Here is an 18,545-nt window from a genome sequence, read left to right as displayed (position 1 = left end):
CCGGAAGTAAAAACATACAAGCCCCGCCCCGGGAACACGGGAAGCCGGCGAGAAGTGCGAGGTCGCGGTAAGGCCGCATCCCGCTCCGGAGAGAAGTCTGAGTCAGCCAGGCTCTGCAGGCCCGCGGAAGCTCGGTAATGATAAGCACACCGGCCACTTTGCAGGGCGTCACGGCCTACACGCCCCCTCGTCTCTCGGACGGCGGCGTCTAGCCTCGGGGCGCTCGGCCGCCCCGCCCTCTCCGGGGGAGGAGTCAAGAAGAGACTGCCCAATAGGGCCGGCTTGAACCGCGAACGGGCGAGGGTTCCCGGGGGAGCGGCGCGCCAGAAGGCCCCGCCCAGGAGCCGAGGGACAGCCCAGAGGAGGCGTGGCCACGCTGCCGGCGGAAGCGGAGCCCTCCGCGAGTGCGGGAGGCCGCCGAGGCAGGCGGGAAAACCGGACAGTAGGGGCGGGGCCTGGCCTGGGCGGCGATGGGGATGCGGGAGCACTACGCGGAGCTGCACCCGTGCCCGCCGGACACTGGGGATGCGGAGCAGCGGCAGCGGGTATGGCAGGCAGCCGGCGGGCCGGCCTCCAGCGCAGGTGCCCGAGGGGCGGGGCTGGCCTGGGATGCGCGCGCACCTGCCCTGTCGCCGCCCCGCCCGCACGAGGGATGGCGGTCGAGGCCCCGCCCCGCACGCCTCGCCTGAGGCGGGTCAGCTCAGCCCAGGCGCCCGCCCCCGCCCCCGCCCCCGCAGATTAAATGGGCCGGCGGGGCTCAGCCCCCGGAAACGGCCGTACACTTCGGGGCTGCGAGCGCGGAGGGCGGCGGCGACGAAGCGCAGGTAACCGGGCGGGCGGGCGCCGCGCAGCCGGAGGAGCGTACTGCCCGGCGCTGCGCCGCGCGGCGGTAAAACACACGCTGTTTGTTCGAGAGGGTCTTAATCCGTTTATACCCCGCACCTCCTCTCTTGAGCCCCTGAGACCCCGAGAGCGAAGGGGACTTGCCGGCCGGGGTCTCCCAGCTTGGCAAGGGGAGGGCTGGAGCTGAACTCCGGCATCTGCATCATGTCCCTTGGTCCAGGTCATTGTGGAGTTCCCGCTACAGTCGGGAATGAATGGTCCTGGGCGCATAATTCCGTGCCCCACAAGGATTTTACTTGGTTGTCCAGAATTTATGCTCTAGCCGGAATCCACCAATGCTTTGGGTAATTTTGTAATGTACACCCTGAATGAAGGTTGCCTGGGAGAGTGTGGCTGGAGCCCAGAGCCAGCAGTTTCTAACCCATCAAGCACTCCCCAATGCCCAGCCGTTCACAAGGAGTGGCTTGGGTGATCAGGTGTCATCCCGGTGAGACCCCAGAGGAACTCTCAAGAAAAGGGCTAACTTCTCAATGCTCTCCTGTTCTTCTGCCTTGTTAACGAGCCTCTCTTCTACCAGACAGCGTCATGGCAGAGCAGGTGGCCCTGAGCCGGACCCAGGTGTGCGGGATCCTGCGGGAAGAGCTGTTCCAGGGCGATGCCTTCCATCAGTCGGATACACACATATTCATCATCATGGGTGCATCGGTGAGTCTCTCCCAGGCCCCAGTCTTGAAAGCCAGGAAGTGCCTGCTCCATGCCTCAGCTTTTCCAACTAATTGTTGCAGGACCACACAGGCTCTGCTAAGTTGAGCTCCTCCTCCCGCTCCTGCTAGTGTGCCAGGATCATCCCAGCTCTACCTGATGTGCATGTGCACTTGCAAGACATTTCTTTTTTTTTTTGGAGACGGAGATTGGCTCTGGTCGCTCAGGATGGAGTGCAGTAGCCCAATACTGGCTCACTGCAACCTCGGCCTCCTGTATTCAAGCGATTCTCCTGCCTCAGCCCCCCGAACAGCTGAGATTACAAGCATGCACCACCACACCCGGCTAATTTTTGTATTGTTAGTAGAGACAGGGTTTCACCATGTTGGTCAGGCTGGTCTCAAACTCCTGACCTTAAGTGATCCGCCCGCCTCGGCCTCCAAAAGTGCTGGGATTACAGGTGTGAGCCACTGCACCTGGCCACAGGACATTTCCGAACCCTGTGCCTAGCCTCTGAATGTAGCCCTTAGTCCTGGAGTTGCAGGCTCTTTAGGGACTGTCTAGATGGACTTCTTGGGGAAAACAGGGAATGCTATTCATTCTGTGGTTTATTTCAAACCTCTTCATGCCTTAACAAGTGAGTTCCAAAGGCAGGATCTGAGGCCTGATCTCTGCCTCTTCACTAACACTTCAAGTTCTGTCAATACAAACACTCAACCTTTCTTTAAACACTATCTCTTTGCCTCAGTTTCGAAAGCCTACCAAGAAGCTCTGCCTCACCCCACCTGGCCCCAATTGTCCAGCTTGTGGAACCGCCATTTTGCACTCATAGGAAAGACCAAAGAATAGTATAGCATGAGGATTTCCGTGGGAGGGGAAGGAGGGGTGGTCCTAGGACAACCATCACCCCAGACTAGAGCACCCTCCCCTGTGTCCCATGGGGCAGTGAGACTATGCAGGGGCTGGTGGAACAAGGGCTTCATCTCAAATTACACGTGGTCTCAGTTTTCACTTTTAACCCTGGATGCACTCAAGAATCTGTCTGCTCACTACTGTATGACCACCTTTGCCATTAACTTACCTTGTAACTTGAGAAGGAGCTCTGTCAAAACTAGTTAGCTCTGCCACATTGTGCGCCCCTCAGTGCTGGATGAGCTCAGTGGTTCTTTGTTCACATAGACAACGCGTTGTCACACTTTGCCAAACCTACTCCTTGACACCTTTGTACTTCTGATCAGAACTTAGAAAAGGAGAGCCAAAAAGGAATGAGGCAGCCGAGGGAGAAGGGCTCTGCCAGTGGGAGAGTAAGGAGGGGCCGTTGTCTTTTGACTCCCCGTAAGCCTGAGACCCGGGAGAGGTACCCAGGTGGAGCCCACAGTAGATTGGACTTGGCCTTATCCCCAGCCTCAGCCTGGTCCCCTCAGAAGAGCCATACCTGGCCGGGCATGGTGGCTCACGCCTGCAATCCCAGCACTTTGGGAGGCCGAGGCAGGTGGATCACCTGAGGTCAGGAGTTTGAGACCAGCCTGGCCAACATGGCAAAACCCAGTCTCTACTAAAAATACAAAAATTGGCCAGGTGCGGTGGCTCACGTCTGTAATCCCAGCATTTTGGGAGGGCAAGGCAGGCGGATCACAAGGTCAAGAGATCGAGACCATCCTGGTCAAGATGGTGAAACCCCATCTCTACTAAAAATACAAAAATTAGCTGGGCGTGGTGGTACGTGCCTGTAGTCCCAGCTACTCAGTAGGCTGAGGCAGTAGAATCGCTTGAATCAGGGAGTCAGAGGTTGCAGTGAGCTGAGATCGTGCCACTGCACTCCAGCCTGGCTACAGGGCGAGACTCTATCTCAAAACAAAAAGAAAAAGGCTGGGCGCAGTGGCTCACGCCTGTAACCCCAGCACTTTGGGAGGCCAAGGCAGGTGGATCACGAGGTCAGGAGATGGAGACCATCCTGGCTAACACGGTGAAATCCCGTCTCTACTAAATATACAAAAAATTAGCCGGGCGTGGTGGCGGGCGCCTGTAGTCCCAACTATTCGGGAGGCTGAGGCAGGAGAATGGCGTGAACCCAGGGGGCAGAGCTTGCAGTGAGCAGAGATCGCACCACTGCGCTCCAGCCTGGGTAACAGAGTGTGACTCTGTCTCAAAAAAAAAAAAAAAAGAAAAATAACAAAAATTAGCTAGGTGTGGTGGCACCCATCTGTAATCCCAACTACTTGGGAGGCTGAGGCAGGAAAATCGCTTGAACCCGGGAGGTGGAGTTTACAGTGAGCCGAGATGGCGCCACTGCACTCCATCCTGGGCGACCGAGTGAGTGAGACTCCATCTCAAAAAAATAAATAAATAAAAAGAGCCATACCTTCATCGGCCACAAACCTTAACAGCTAGGACTCTGACTGTTAAGCCCTTAGTCCAAGAAGCAGACTGGAGGAGAAGGTAACTGAGGTTGCTTTCTCCTCCTTTCCCCGTCCCCACCCCATGCTGCCACAGGGACACTGCAACAGAGCAACTCAGACCGTAATGATGGCTTATGACTCCAGGCCTTCAGCTCTTATTAGACACCTCATTGAGAGCATGCAAGCTTGCTGTGTGACTTGGAGCAAGTGTTTTCCTTTCCCTGAACCTCAGCATTTCGTATAGCAAATGACAGCTTTTGAAAAGAGTGCCCAGGGTCCTTAGGCTTTTCCAAGCTGATTGTGTCATTTCACTGCCTTCGCCTGTGGCCAGCTTGGGGTTGGGCAACTTTGTTTTGTTGAAATCAGTAGGGTTCCCCTTTGCTCTCTTCTGCTCTGAGAGTGACAACCTGAGGCTTTCAAAGCAGAAATAGGAAGTGCCAGCTCCAGCACTGTGGGTAGGGGACAAGGGGTCCTGTCTCTGAAGAGCCTCGTGGTTTGTTTCTTCCTCTTCCTGCTGGAGGGGGAGGTGGGAGGTGGTGTGCTCAGGCAGCACCTGGAACAGCTCCCGCTCCCAGGCTCCTTCTGCTCTTGATGCCTCACTCAATGTGGGAGGTAGGCAGGGTGGCACTTGAGGGCACACGATCCTAGAATGTGCTGCTCCAGGAAAGCAGCCCATTCTCCATTCATTCAGCAGACAGCGATTGGGTACTTCTGGGCCACAACAGCCAGTCCCTGCCCTCCTCATGGGACCTATGTGTTATTGTGGCCAGGAAACTATGGCAAGTAAGCAGACGAGCAAGAGCACAGGCTGGCGTGTGTTTCAGAAGATACACGTGGGCCGTGTGTCCCCAGCCCCCCAGAGCACGTAGATCCCACGAGGAGGGCCTGGAGAGCACCCACACAGAAGGAAGAGCAAATGCCCGGAGCCCCAAGTTGGGAACAAGCTCAGCATGACCTAGAAACTGAAAGCAGGCAAGTGGCTGGCAGACCCACAGCCTGGGCAAGCGGGACACCCTGGGGCAGGCTGGACCCACGTGGCCTTCCTCTGTCCTTTCCTCCTCCCTGGCCAGCTTACCTCACACTTGCGCACACACCCAGCTTCCTTCCTGGGGGCCCTGATGGCACCTCAGAGTTACCAAGTGGGCCACTTCCCGCCTTCTCAGGACTCCCACCCCTACCAGAAAGAGAGCCGAGGTACTTACTGCCCCCTTCCAGAAAGCTCTGGCCTTGTAGACCAGTGTGCACCTGGAACAGCATCTTTCCCCACCTGATGGGACCTCGATGAGGCCGGAGAGCCTCACAGGGAGTGAGGGGAAGAGACTGGGACTGAGAGTCTGCAGGGTATTCACCTCTCTGGGCCTTAGTTTCCTCACCTGGATCACAAGGGCCATGGGCTTGGGCTTGATGGGCGTTCAGGACGCATCCCAATGATGAGCCTGTGTGAGGGATGACCCAGCGGCCCCCGCCCCCACTTTCCTCGGAACTTTTCTGGGCTGACTTCCCCATTGGTCTGATAAGATTCTTGCTGTGTCATGATGATGTTGGCACTTCCCCAAAGCCCCGGTGACTCATGAGCCCCTGGGTATAGGAGGGAGGCCCTTTTTTTGGTTTTTCAGCTGAACTAACTCAGCAGCCCCCAGGTTCTCTGGACCCAGTGGCCAGGAACCAACTGGGCCCCTGCCAAGGCCCAGGGCTCCACCCAGGGAGTCTGGGCAGGTCCTTGAACCCAGTGACCCTTGGGGATGGGTGGGCCAGGGATGGCCCACCCTTGCTGGCCCTCCAGCAGGCATTGCACTCTACCATGAAACACTCATGCCAAGACAAGGGCTGCAGCGATTTGGGTTTATAAAACAGACAGGTCATGTCCCAGGTCCCTTTGCCCTGGCCTAGCCAGAGATCAGTAGCTGGAGATCTTCATCATGTCTTGCTTCTGCTAAGTCACCTTGTGTCCTTGGGCAGATCCCTCCCTTGCTGTGGTCCTCGGGAGAGAGGAGGGCATGGGGAAGAGGAGAAGCTCCCAGCTGCTTTTCACTAAGGACCCCTTGAATTGCCCCCACCCATGTGGTGCGAGTAGACCCCTGACCAAGCTGTCAGGTTTCCCGATGTTTTTTCGTGTTTGTTCCTCCAGAAAATCCCACTAGAGCGTCGCAGCCAGCTGGGAGGGCAGGGCTACCCCTGAGCCCTCAGGAGAGCAGCTCAGTCCGGCTCAGCTTAGCTTAGCTTAGCTCCCCATAACCATGGGAGGGAGCGGCCTGCCTTCCCCCACCCCCGCTGTCCTCCGACTTACCTCACCTCGCCTCTCAGGTGACTTGGAGCCCAGCAGATAGTCGGTTGCAGGGGCTGAGCTGAAACAAGGTGAGCAGGTTCAATCTGCAGTTAATCCCAAAAGGAGCAGCAGAAACAAACAGCCTGGAGCGTGGGGCTGCTGTGACTCAGCACCTTTCTGCCACCAGCACCTTTCTGGAGTCTGTCCTGATGCCTCCCAATCTTCTGGAATTTGGTCATGAGCAAACATGACCTGCTTTGGGTGAGGCTTAGAGGTATTTGCAGGCTGTGGTTCTTACCGTTTATTTCAGGGTCCAGTTCCCAGCAAGCTGGTCCTTTCTGTGTGTGGGGCCAACCGTGAGTTGATGTGACATGGGCAGTGTTCCCCTCCCCAGCCCCGCTTATGGCAGGGTGCTGTGAGGAGCTGAGTGGAGGAGCTCCTACCCCAAGGTGAGGGGTCGTCTGCTGGACTTTGAAGGATGCAGCAGTGAGAGGTCCATGTGGCTGCAGTCCTGGCACTGAGCTCACCTGAGGAGGGTCGGAAGCGGAGCAGGGCCCCTGAAGAGCGCAAGCACACAAGGAACCCACACCATAGCAATTTCCCTCCTGGAAGCCCTCTGGTGGCTTCCTAACCGCCTGGCTCTGGGCGGGTGCATTTGTCCTGGTGGCTTGGCCCCCATTCTGTAATGGTTTGCAGAAATGGACCCATCCATGGTTGCAGTGCCTGATCGCTTTGAAGGGCATGTCTTCTTTTTTCATGAGATGGAGTCTTGCTGTCATCCAGGCTGGAGTTTGGTGGCGCGATCTGGGCTCACAGCAACCTCCGTCTCCCGGATTCAAGCAATGCTCTTGCCTCAGCTTCCCGAGTAGCTGGGATTCCAGGTGCCTGCCACTACACCCGGCTAATTTTTGTTTGTTTGTTTGTTTGAGATGGAGTCTTGTTCTTTCACCAGGCTAGAGTGCAGTGGCGTGATCTTGGCTCACTGCAGTCTCCACCTCCGTGGTTCAAGCACTTCCCCTGCCTCAGCCTCCCGAGTACCTGGGACTACAGGCGCGCACCACCACACCTGGATAATTGTTTGTATTTTAGTAGAAATGGAGTTTCACCATGTTTGCCAGGCTGGTCTCGAACTCGTGACCTCAGGTGATCCACCCTCCTCTGCCTCCCAAAGTGCTGGGATTACAGACGTGAGCCACCACGCCCAGACTATTAGTTTTTACTGTGTTTTAATGAAATATATGTCATGGGCCGGGCATGGTGGCTCACGCCTGTAATCCCAACACTTTGGGCGGCCACAGCAGCTGGATCACAAGGTCAGGAGTTCGAGACCAGCCTGGCCAACATGGGGAAACCCCATCTCTAGTAAAAATGCAAAAATTAGCAGGGTATGGTGGCAGGTGCCTGGAGTCCCAGCTACTCAGGAGGCTGAGACAGGAGAATCACTTGAACCCAGGAGGTGGAGATTTCAGTGAGCCAAGATGGCACCACCGCACTCCAGCCTGGCCGGCAGAGTGAGACTCCATCTCAAAAAAAAAGAAAAGAAAATATATGTCATGAAGAACACGAATGGTGCAGATCTAGCTTGTTGATGACTTTTCACAAACTCAGCACAGCCACAGAAACTGCTCCTAGATCAAGAAACAGAATATGCTCTGCACCCAGGAAGCCCCCTCACCTGGGGCCCTCACAGTCACTGGCCCCCAAAGGGTGATTTCTGACCCACTGCCCACCCTCCGCTTCATTGTTGGTTTTCTCGCCCTCTTTTGTTGGTGCGCAAATCTTAACTGTACAATTGGCTCTACACCCTCATCACAATAAAGGCCATTGTCATCTCCCCAGAAAGTTCCTGGGTACCCATTCCCAACCAGTCTGCCCCTGCTCCAGGCAACTGCTGATCTGATTTCTGTCACAATGGATTGGTTTTGCCTATTCCAGAACTCCATGTGAGGGAGCTCACAGAGGATTGCATCTCTGATGCTGTGATTTCCCAGTGTTGCTGAGTAGTATCCATTGTATGAATGCACAGTTTGCTGGGTCACGTGTTAATTCAAATGTTTGACATGTTTCCAGTTTGGGGCCGCTATGAACTAAGGCTGCTGTGACCATTCGTGTGCAGGTCTTTGTGTAGACTTGCGCTTTCGTTTCTCTTGGGTACTACCTAGAGTGGAACGGCCAGGTCACATGCTAGGTGTGTGTTTCACTTGATCAGAGGCTTGCAGACTGTCGGGGAGCACCCGCACCACCTCACAGTTCAACCTTAGCTGTTTTCATTTTCTTGCCTTACTGCACTTTTCTTGTTCCTGATTGCTTAAAGGAATTATTAATATTTCAACATTTCCCATAAGTGTGATGCCTGTAGTATTTGTAAGGATGATGGTTTTGGGCGTTTTTATTGTTTGTTTTTTTGTTTGTTTGTTTTTTGAGACGAAGTCTAGCTTTGTTGCCCAGGCTACAGTGGTGCGATGTTGGCTCACTCCAACCTCTGCGTCCTGGGTTCAAGCGATTCTCCTGCCTCAGCCTCCTGAATAGCTGGGATTACAGGCGTACATCACCACGCCCAGCTAAGTTTTGTATTTTTAGTAGAAATGGGGTTCCACCACGTTGGTCAGGCTGATCTCAAACTCCTGACCTCAAGCAATGCCCTGCCTTGGCCTCCCAAAGTGCTGCCAGGCGTGAGCCACCGCACCCAGCCATAATCGTATTTTATAGATGCTCTTTATCAAGTTAATGAAGTTCCCTTGTATTCCTCCTCTGATAAGAGTTTTATCATGAATAGGTAATTTCTGAAACACTTTATCTACATTTGTTGGGTTAAGCAAGATTGCTAGATTTCAACAAGCAAAATAGCAGTAGGCAGAGAGTTCTTAGAGGTTTTTTTTTTAATCTCCTAATACAGTGAATTTCAATGATTGATTTTTTTCCTATGTTAATATCAAACAAACTTTTTATTTACAGAATAAACCCAACTTGGTTGTGATGTGTTACCATTTTTAACATTGCAGGATTTGGTTTGCTGATGTTTTCTTTCTTTTTTTTTAAAGAGACAGGGTTAGTGGGGCACAGTGGCTCATGCCTGTACTCCCAACACTTTGGGAGGCTGAGGCGGACAGATCACTTGAGCCCAAGAGTTCAAGACCAGCCTGGGCAACATGGGGAAACCCTGTCTCTACAAAAAATACAAAAAATTACCTGGGTGTTTTGGCATGTACCTTTCAGTCCCAGCTACTCTAGAGGCTGAGTTGGGAGGACTGCTTGAGCCCAGGAGGCAGAGGTTGCAGTGAACTGAGATTGTGCCACTGCACTCCAGCCTAGATGACAGAGTAAGACCATGTCTTAAAAAAAAGGGGGGGGTCAAAAAAGAAAAACTCCTGGGTTCAAGCAATCCTCCCACCTTGGTATCCCAAAGTGCTGGCGTGTGTGAGCTGTGCCCAGCCTGCTGATATTTCATGTGGGATTTCTGCATCTGCATGTGTGTGTGAATGAGGCGTGTGAGTTTTCCCATGTGCCTTTCTCATCAGGTTTCCATACCAAAGCTCTGTAGGCCCCATAAGGTGGCTTGGGAAGTGTTCCCCTTTCTTCCTTCTGCAGGAAGAGTTTGCTTCAGGCTGGAATTCTCTTGTGCTTGCATTTTGGTAGAACCCACTGGCAACACTCTATGCGAGGGGGTGGTTTATGTAGGAAGATTTGTGGCCATTGTCCCCTCTCAGGTCCATTGCTCTGTTTTTTGTTTGTTTGAGATGGAGTTTCGTTCTTGTAGCCCAGGCTGGAGTGCAATGGCTTGATCTTGTCTCACCGCAACCTCCATCTCCCAGGTTCAAGCAATTCTCCTGCCTCAGCCTCCTGGGTAGCTGGGATTACAGGCATGGGCCACCATGCCCAGCCAATTTTGTATTTTTAGTAGAGACAGGGTTTCTCCATGTTAGTCAGGCTGGTCTCGAACTCCTGACCCCAAGTGATCCGTCTGCCTCGGCCTTCCAAAGTGCTGGGACTATAGGCGTGAGCCACCGTGCCTGGCTGTTTGGTTGTTTTCTTGTTTTTTGTTTTTTGTTTTTCGAGACGGAGTTTCACTCTTGTTGCCCAGGCTGAGGTGCAGTAGTGCAATCTTGGCTCACTGCAACCTCCACCTCCCGGGTTCAAGTGATTCTTCTACCTCAGCCTCCCGAGTAGCTGGGATTACAGGCATACGCCACCTTGCCCAGCTAATTTTTGTATTTTTAGTAGAGATGGGGTTTCATCATGTTGGCCAGGATGGTCTCAATCTCTTGACCTCATGATCCACCCGCCTCGGCCTCCTAAAGTGCTGGGATTACAGGTATGAGCCACCGCGCCCAGCCTGTTTCTTTTTTTATGGAATCTCGCTCTTTTGCCCAGGCTGGAGTGCAGTGGTGTAATCTCGGCTCACTGCACCCTCCACCTCTGGGTTTCAAGCAATTCTCCTGCCTCAGCCTCTCAAGTAGCTGGGATTACAGGCTTTATTTATTACAGGGATTATTAGCCACCACACCTGGCTGATTTTTCTGTTTTAGTAGAGACGGGGTTTTGCCAGTTGGCCAGGCTGATCTCAAACTCCTGACCTCAGGTGATCCGCCTTGGCCTCCCAAAGTGCTGGATTATAGGCGTGAGCCACTGTGCCCAGCCCCATTGGTCTGTTTTAGTAGGTTGGATTTTTCTAGAAATTTGTCCATCTCATCTAGGTTGTCAGACAAGGAATAAAATTCATAAAACCCTCTCTTGTTTCCTGTCTGGGGTTTTGTCTTATTGTACCAGTTGTTTATGCCCTTTTAAAAAAGCAGCCATGCCAGACGGTTGTCTGTTTCTATTAGTCTTTTTCAAACACCAACTTGCGGCTTCGTTCATCTTTTCTTTGGGTTAGCTTTTCATTTTATTAATTTTACTTGTCATTATTTCCTTCCTTGTAATTTGGCTTGCAATTCTATGCTTTTTCTCACCTTTTTTTTTTTAATTTTTGGAGATGGAGTCCCACTGTTGTCACCCAGGCTGAAGTGCACTGGCACAATCTCAGCTTACTGCAGCCTCCGCCTCCCGGTTCAAGTGATTCTCCTGCCTCAGCCTCCTGAGTAACTGGGATTGCAGGTGCCCACCACCACACCTGGCTAATTTTTGTATTTTTAATAGAGATGGGGTTTTGCCACATTGGCTGATCTTGAACTCCTGACTTCAGGTGATCTACCCACCTCGGCCTCCCAAACTGCTGGGATTATTTGTGTGAGCCACTGCGCCTGGCCCTTTTTCTCACTTCTTAAGTGAAATGCTTAGCTCCTTATTTTTGAGCCACTCTTTTTTGCTAATGTAAGCATTTGAGGTCACATCTCACAAATTTGGCTACATGATACTTCTGTCGTCCCTTAGTTCTACTGAATTGAATTTTCAGGCTTTCTTCTGGAACACAGGAGATGCGTTTATGCCTTCTGGGTCAGGGGTGGAGAGCTGGCACAGGCTTGAATCTCGGGGCTCTTCTGTCTGTATATCAGGCAAGACAGATATGCTTATGGCCCAGTAGTGATCCTGAGTAGTGCCCAGATCACCAAGGGTGGAGGATGATGTATGTAGGTTGTGTCCCCAGCCACTTCTAACCACACACCTATTCCCTCTGCCACAGGGTGACCTGGCCAAGAAGAAGATCTACCCCACCGTCTGGTAAGTGTGTCCCCCCACTGCCCTTGTGACCTCCCGCCAGGGACAGGCCTGGTCCTGCCCTGCCCGCACTGATTACGGCTGTTCTGCCCTCAGGTGGCTGTTCCGGGATGGCCTTCTGCCCGAAAACACCTTCATCGTGGGCTACGCCCGCTCCCGCCTCACAGTGGCTGACATCCGCAAACAGAGTGAGCCCTTCTTCAAGGTGAGTGGCCTCAGGGCCTCCCCCGGCCTGGTTCTGCCCTCTCTGCCAGCCCCCAGCATGGCCAGCTTCAGGTGGCCACCAGGGTACCTCCCCCCATCCCATCCCGGGATGCTCTCCTCGCCTCCTGCCCCGCCCCCCCCCGCTCTTGTACTTCCTTGAGACCCCCATTACCAGCTCCATGACCAGGACTCACGGGTCCTATCCTGTTGTGCTCTGCTGCGTTTTCTCTGCCAATCACAGTTAGGTGTCATGATTTTGGAGAGAGAGCTTTCTCCAGTGTATTTCTCCCAGGTCAAAATGTACTGAAATCTGGCCTGTGTCCTAAGGCACAAGGGTTCCAGCCTGGGACAGTGTCTGTGCTGCCTCCTTTGGCCTCCCTCTCTCTGGATGTGCAGAGCTGCTGAGATGGGGCTGAACCCAGTGTGGGATGGGGACACTGACTTCTGAGGGCACCCTCCCTGGGCCTCCAGGGAAGACCCTCCACTTCCCTGGGACAACACACACGAACTCCAAGACAGGGGTTGACATCTGTCTCTGTCTGTCCGTCCGTGTCTCCCAGGCCACCCCAGAGGAGAAGCTCAAGCTGGAGGACTTCTTTGCCCGCAACTCCTATGTGGCTGGCCAGTACGATGAGGCAGCCTCCTACCAGCGCCTCAACAGCCACATGAATGCCCTCCACCTGGGGTCACAGGCCAACCGCCTCTTCTACCTGGCATTGCCCCCCACCGTCTACGAGGCTGTCACCAAGAACATTCACGAGTCCTGCATGAGTCAGATGTAAGGCTTGTCCTTGCCGTCCCTTCCTGCCTCCCAGGCTGGCCCAGGCAGTGCTCCCCACCGCGATTGTGTCAGGGGCCGGGGATCTAGGCAGCCTGTCTGTCCCCTGCAGCATCCATGGTGCCGGGGCCATCCCCACTGGGACCACAAGGTGGCAGCATCGCTCCACGAAACGCTCACCACCTGCCTGCTCTGCTTCCCCAAAGGCCCGGCCAGGCCGCAGGGTGGCAGCCTCGCTCCGCGAGTGCAGCATGGCCCACGCTGGGTGGTTTCCCAACCCAGGCAGAGGCTCTTGTTTTCTGGCTGGCTTTGAATGCAGGGGTAGTAAAGCAAGGGTCCTCTTCTCATTTTCAAACCAATGAGGAAGCCATGCCTTGGACGCCTCCTCCTTCTGCTCCCCTATGGGCCTTCAGGCTACTCCGACCCACTGGGGACCCAGCATGAGGCAGGAGGGGAACGGGCCCCCAGCAGCATGCCAGCAACACCACCCTGGCACCCAGGGTAGGAAGGCTTCCCAGAAGGTGTTGAGCCAGAGGGTCACCTGGGAACACAAGGCAGGGGAGGTGGCCATGGAGGCGAGGAGTTTCTGACCCCTACTCCCCTGGGAGGGCACCTGAATGATGCAGCTCTGACCCTCACTCCCTGAAGAGGGGTTCAAGGGGGTAACACAGCTCCGGGCTCCCAGCAGAGGCTGGAACCGCATCATTGTGGAGAAGCCCTTCGGGAGGGACCTGCAGAGCTCCGACAGGCTGTCCAACCACATCTCCTCCCTGTTCCGCGAGGACCAGATCTACCGCATCGACCACTACCTGGGCAAGGAGATGGTGCAAAACCTCATGGTGCTGAGGTGGGGCCAAGCCCTGGCTGGGGGACCAGGGTGGGGGTGGTGCTCAGGGGCCTCACCTGGCCCACTGCCTCCACGAGGACGTATTCCTCCAGAACTTGGACAAGGGTGACCCCTCACATGTGGCCCTTGCACCACAGAGGACCAAGGGCGGTTCCTCCACCTTGCCCCTCCCTGCAGATTTGCCAACAGGATCTTCGGCCCCATCTGGAACCGGGACAACATCGCCTGCGTGATCCTCACCTTCAAGGAGCCCTTTGGCACTGAGGGTCGTGGGGGCTATTTCGATGAATTTGGGATCATCCGGTGAGAGCTCTTCCCCTTTCCTGGGAGGCTGGCACAGGGTGGCAGAGCCAGTAACCCTGCAGGGCTGCCCTTCCCTGTCTTAGGGAGCTTCTCCTCACCATGCAGTTCAAAACCTGAGTGTCTGAGCTGTCAGACGGGGCTGGAAAGGGCTGGACCCCAACTCAGCCAAGCACCCCAGGGTTTCATGATTCAGTGACAGCATCACCATGTCCTTCCTTGATTTAAGAGGACCTGGAAGACAAGGGGGGCCAGGAAGTGAGTCTTGCAGCTTGTCACTAGGAAGCCTTGTTTGGGGCCCCCACGCCCTTGAACCAGGTGAACAGGGCCGGGAGCTAAGGCGAGCCCCGGCCTCCTCTGTCCCCAGGGACGTGATGCAGAACCACCTCCTGCAGATGCTGTGTCTGGTGGCCATGGAGAAGCCCGCCTCCACCAACTCGGATGACGTCCGTGATGAGAAGGTGGGGGGTGTACCCCAGTCCCCAGGACCACGCCCCGTCACGGGCCCATCTGTGACGAGGCACTGAGCAGGGGTGTGCACGTAGAGCAAGTGTCCTCAACCCCGGAGAAGTCACCAGCTCTGAGCACAGCTTGGCCTCCCAGAGGTGACCTGGACTGGCAGTCACGAAGCCCAAGTTGTCATGTCCCAGGTCTGACAGTCACTGTGTGACTAGGGAAGGCCGTTGCCTCTCTGGGCCTCAACTTGTCCATCAGAATAGACTTGAGATGGACCAGGGTGGTCCTGGAGGGCCCTCAGGGAGGGGCCCTGAGCTGGGCCTCTGGCAAGGTGAGCAGAGCCAAGCAGGGGCCGCCTTCTGCCCTGAGGGCTGCGCATCTGTGGCCAGAGTCATCCCTGCACCCCAGCTCAACACCCAAGGGGCCCATTCTCTCCCCTGGCTTTCTCCCAGGTCAAGGTGTTGAAATGTATCTCAGAGGTGCAGGCCAACAATGTGGTCCTGGGCCAGTACGTGGGGAACCCCGATGGAGAGGGCGAGGCCACCAAAGGGTACCTGGACGACCCCACGGTGCCCCACGGGTCCACTACCGCCACTTTTGCAGCCGTCGTCCTCTATGTGGAGAATGAAAGGTGGGATGGTAGGTGACACCTTCAAGGCCCAGCAAGGCGGAACTGGGCATGCCCTCGGGAGACACCCCTCGCTGGGGTCAGACCTGCTTGCTGCTGGGCAGGGGAGCCAGCCGTGCGGGACACGGGACCCTGCTATAGTTGCTTTCACGTTTGCCTGTGTGGGCACTGGAGCTCCCACTGAGACACTCACGCCCTGGTCCACACCCCGAGAGCTGGTGCTGAGGCTGCCCTTTCTGCCACGCAGGAGTGCCCTTCATCCTGCGCTGTGGCAAGGCCCTGAACGAGCGCAAGGCTGAGGTGAGGCTGCAGTTCCATGATGTGGCCGGTGACATCTTCCACCAGCAGTGCAAACGCAACGAGCTGGTGATCCGCGTGCAGCCCAATGAGGCTGTGTACACCAAGATGATGACCAAGAAGCCAGGCATGTTTTTCAACCCCGAGGAGTCGGAGCTGGACCTGACCTACGGCAACAGATACAAGGTGCCCCACAGAGAAGGAGCAGCATGGAGGGTGGGGGGCCTGGACCCGGGGGACTCAGCATGATGGCAGGCAGTGACATGAGTGAGACACCCTCACCCTCACAGAACGTGAAGCTCCCTGACGCCTACGAGCGCCTCATCCTGGACGTCTTCTGCGGGAGCCAGATGCACTTCGTGCGCAGGTGAGGCCCAGCTGCTGGCCCCTGTGTGCCTGTGGGGAATGGGGTGGCCTTTGCCCTCCCTCCTTCCCTGTGTGCCGGCCTCCCAAGCCCCGTACCATGTACCCTCAGCGACGAGCTCCGGGAGGCCTGGCGTATTTTCACTCCACTGCTACACCAGATTGAGCTGGAGAAGCCCAAGCCCATCCCCTACCTTTATGGCAGGTGAGGAAAGGGTAGGGTCTGGGGGCAGAGCCCAGCAGGCAGGGGCGGGTTGAGGGCGGAGCTGCCTCATGCCTTTCCTCCACCCGTCACTCTCTAGCCGAGGCCCCATGGAGGCAGATGAGCTGATGAAGAGAGTGGGTTTCCAGTATGAGGGCACCTACAAGTGGGTGAACCCCCACAAGCTCTGAGGCCTGGGCACCCACCTCCACCCTCGCCATGGCCACCCTCCTTCCCGCCGCCCAACCCTGAGTCGGGAGGACTCTGGGACCATTGGCCTCAGCTGCACATTCCTGGCCCTGGGCTCCGGCCACCCTGGCCCGCCCCTCGCTGCTGCCACTACCCAAGCCCAGCTACATTCCTCAGCTGCCAAGCACTCGAGACCATCCTGGCCCCTCCAGACCCTGCCTGAGCCCAGGAGCTGAGCCACCTCCTGCGCTCACTCCAGCCCAACAGAAGGAAGGAGGAGGGTGCCCATTCGTCTGTCCCAGAGCTTCTCGGTCACTGGGGCTCACTCCTGAGTGGGGCCTGGGGCAGGAGGGAGGGACGAGGGGGAGGAAAGGGGCGAGCGCCCACGTGAGAGAACCTGCCAGCCTCAGTGCCACTTGACATTCCTCGTCACCAGCAACATCTTGAGCCCCTGGATGTCCCCTGTCCCACCAACTCTGCACTCCGTGGCCACCCTGTGCCACCCATAGGCAGCCTCCCTGTTACAAGAAAAGCAGAAGCAGCAGCTGGGACTCCTCCCAACCTCAATCCCCTGCCATTAAATCCGCAAACAGCCCCTCCTGTCCCCTTGTCATTTGCTTCCCTGAGGACCCATTTCCTCGTCCCACTCCCTGAGTCACCCGGGTGCTTCCTCTGTGGACTCCCCACCTTGGGTTCCTCACCTCTCGTTCTGACCCCATGTCCAGCCGTGACCATGCCTGGTGTCGGAGACACTTCTTGAGTTCCCCTCCACTCCACGCATATTGTCATTGTGAGACCGGCTTGAGGTGCAAGGACGTGGGGTCACCTTCCACTCTTACTGTCCATGTCCCTGCCCCACCCAAGATGGTTTTCGGCAACACTGCCAGTCCACAGATCCCAGAAGTATTTAGGAAGGAGAGAGGGTGGGTTTTGTAACTGATATCAGAGGCCAAGGGGGATGGGATGGTCCACAGTGATACACAGCTACGGCCCGGCCGCCCCTTCCAGGCAGAAGGGCCCGAGTTTGGGGGCTGCCAAGGCACGTAACCAAGTGCCACTCACCGGGCAGCTCTCAGCATAGGCTGATTTTCCCAGTTCTGGAGGCCAGAGTCCATGTTCCAGCACTCTCGTCAGAGGCCCAAGGGGAGGGTCCTTCCTGCCCTCTCCAGCTCCTGGGGAACCAGGCATCTTGGGCTGGTGGTCACCTCACTCCACTCACTCTGCCTGTCTTCTCATGGTCTCACCATGATACGGCTTCTCCTCTTCTGTGTCCTCGTAAAGACACCACTCCAGTATGACCTGCTTCTAACTCAAGTAATGATATCTGCAGACCACCTATTTCCAAATAAGGTCACATCGGGAACTCCCAGGAGACATGCATTTGGGGGCCGCTGTTCAGCCCCTACACTGCTCCCCACACGGGCAGCAGCCCCTGGGTGTCTCAGTGCAGCATGTGTCGTGCCAGGGAGATGGCAAGACCAGACACTATGGTGCAAGACCTGTACTCGTGGCCTCGGTTCTAGGAGGTGAGGCCAGCAGGGAACAAAATGACCAGGTGGTGCTGGCCTTTGTCCTTTGCGGAGAGCAAACCAGTGGCCTGGAAGTGGCCAGGCAGGAGTGTTCTACCTGCAGCACGGGTGAGAACGCACACCCTGGGCCCTGCAGGTAGCAGGGCCCGATGTCCTAGGATGAAGGAGGCCTCTAGTGAGACCTGTGGCAACAGGGACATACACGCTGCATCCCGGTGTTCAATTCCTGCTCTTCCTGTCCCCTGCATGGGGAGTGGCACCTCTGAGTTTTCAGAGGGAGGAAGTATACGAAGTTCACCTGGACCCTAGATAGGTAAAGGAGCTTGATGGGGGCCAAGGCCAGGTCATGGGCTCTTATGGGCTCTGTGTGCATAAGATTGGAGGCCAAGCTTCCGCCACGGGGCAGTGGTTTTAGTCCTCTGTCCTGGTTCCTGTGGCTTCCAGAAGGGGCTGTGGCAAGGCTGAAAGCTGGGTTGGGCTGGGGACTGATGGGGTGTGGCAAGGCTAAGCAGGTTAGATTCCAGGACAGGGCACAACACCCAAGTAAGACTGGGTGCAGCAGCTCGCGCCTGTAATCCCAGCACTTTGGGAAGCCAAGGTGGGCAGATCACTTGAGGCCAGGAGTTCAAGACCAGCCTGGCCAACATGACAAAAATATGTCCCTACAAAAAAAGATACAAAAATTTGCTGGATGTGGTGGCAGGCACCTGTGGTCCCAGCTACTTGGGAGGCTGAGGCAGGAGAATCATTTGAACCTGGGAGGTGGAGGACAACAGGCAACTGTCCCGTCAGCTCTGAGCACCTACTTGGGTGGAGGCAGGAGGTCCCAGGTGAGGGCAGTGCTGGGGCCACAATGGGAGAGAAATGAGAGATCAGGCCAGGGCATT

At 55.8% G+C, this 18,545-nt stretch overlaps 2 protein-coding genes across 21 annotated transcripts in view; one reads left to right on the top strand and one right to left on the bottom strand.

Moving 5' to 3' along the window:
• IKBKG (inhibitor of nuclear factor kappa B kinase regulatory subunit gamma) overlaps positions 1-6,442 on the bottom strand; it is a 37,181-nt gene extending 30,739 nt beyond the window's left edge. For 4 of the 11 annotated variants that reach the window (XM_077988944.1, XM_077988942.1, XM_077988954.1 and 1 more), the window contains exon 1: positions 6,232-6,413. Coding sequence is in view for 1 of the 11 variants with exons in the window: in XM_002806446.4 (XP_002806492.2) it covers positions 5,147-5,335 (189 nt within the window). In the remaining 10 variants the exon portion in view is untranslated. Of the gene's footprint in view, positions 1-5,146; positions 5,346-6,231 lie in introns of those variants that run through there. The other 7 variants (XM_077988937.1, XM_077988950.1, XM_077988939.1 and 4 more) reach the window with 6 other exon arrangements.
• G6PD (glucose-6-phosphate dehydrogenase) lies at positions 15-16,724 on the top strand. 10 transcript variants are annotated; one of them, XM_077987643.1, is made up of 13 exons: positions 15-134; positions 1,421-1,548; positions 11,831-11,868; positions 11,962-12,070; positions 12,630-12,847; positions 13,536-13,694; positions 13,872-13,997; positions 14,362-14,455; positions 14,903-15,089; positions 15,326-15,561; positions 15,666-15,742; positions 15,851-15,943; positions 16,041-16,724. In XM_077987643.1, exons 2-13 carry the CDS (start codon positions 1,429-1,431, stop codon positions 16,129-16,131), a joined length of 1,548 nt encoding a protein of 515 aa, XP_077843769.1. In that variant the 5' UTR covers positions 15-134; positions 1,421-1,428; the 3' UTR covers positions 16,132-16,724.
• Positions 16,725-18,545: the final 1,821 nt, after the last annotated feature.

The sequence above is a fragment of the Macaca mulatta genome, chromosome X, assembly GCF_049350105.2.
Source record: "Macaca mulatta isolate MMU2019108-1 chromosome X, T2T-MMU8v2.0, whole genome shotgun sequence".
NCBI classification, from domain to species: domain Eukaryota; kingdom Metazoa; phylum Chordata; class Mammalia; order Primates; family Cercopithecidae; genus Macaca; species Macaca mulatta.
The sequence above is the reverse complement of the archived record's forward strand: the minus strand, read 5'-3'. Positions and strand labels throughout refer to the sequence as shown.

Coding starts and splice junctions, on each gene's coding strand:
- G6PD (XM_077987634.1), top strand. CDS start 743: ATGGGCCGGCGGGGCTCAGCCCCCGGAAACGGCCGTACACTTCGGGGC. Junction 825..1,420: donor GCGGCGGCGACGAAGCGCAG/GTAACCGGGCGG, acceptor CTCTTCTACCAG/ACAGCGTCATGGCAGAGCAG. Junction 13,695..13,871: donor CAAAACCTCATGGTGCTGAG/GTGGGGCCAAGC, acceptor CCCTCCCTGCAG/ATTTGCCAACAGGATCTTCG.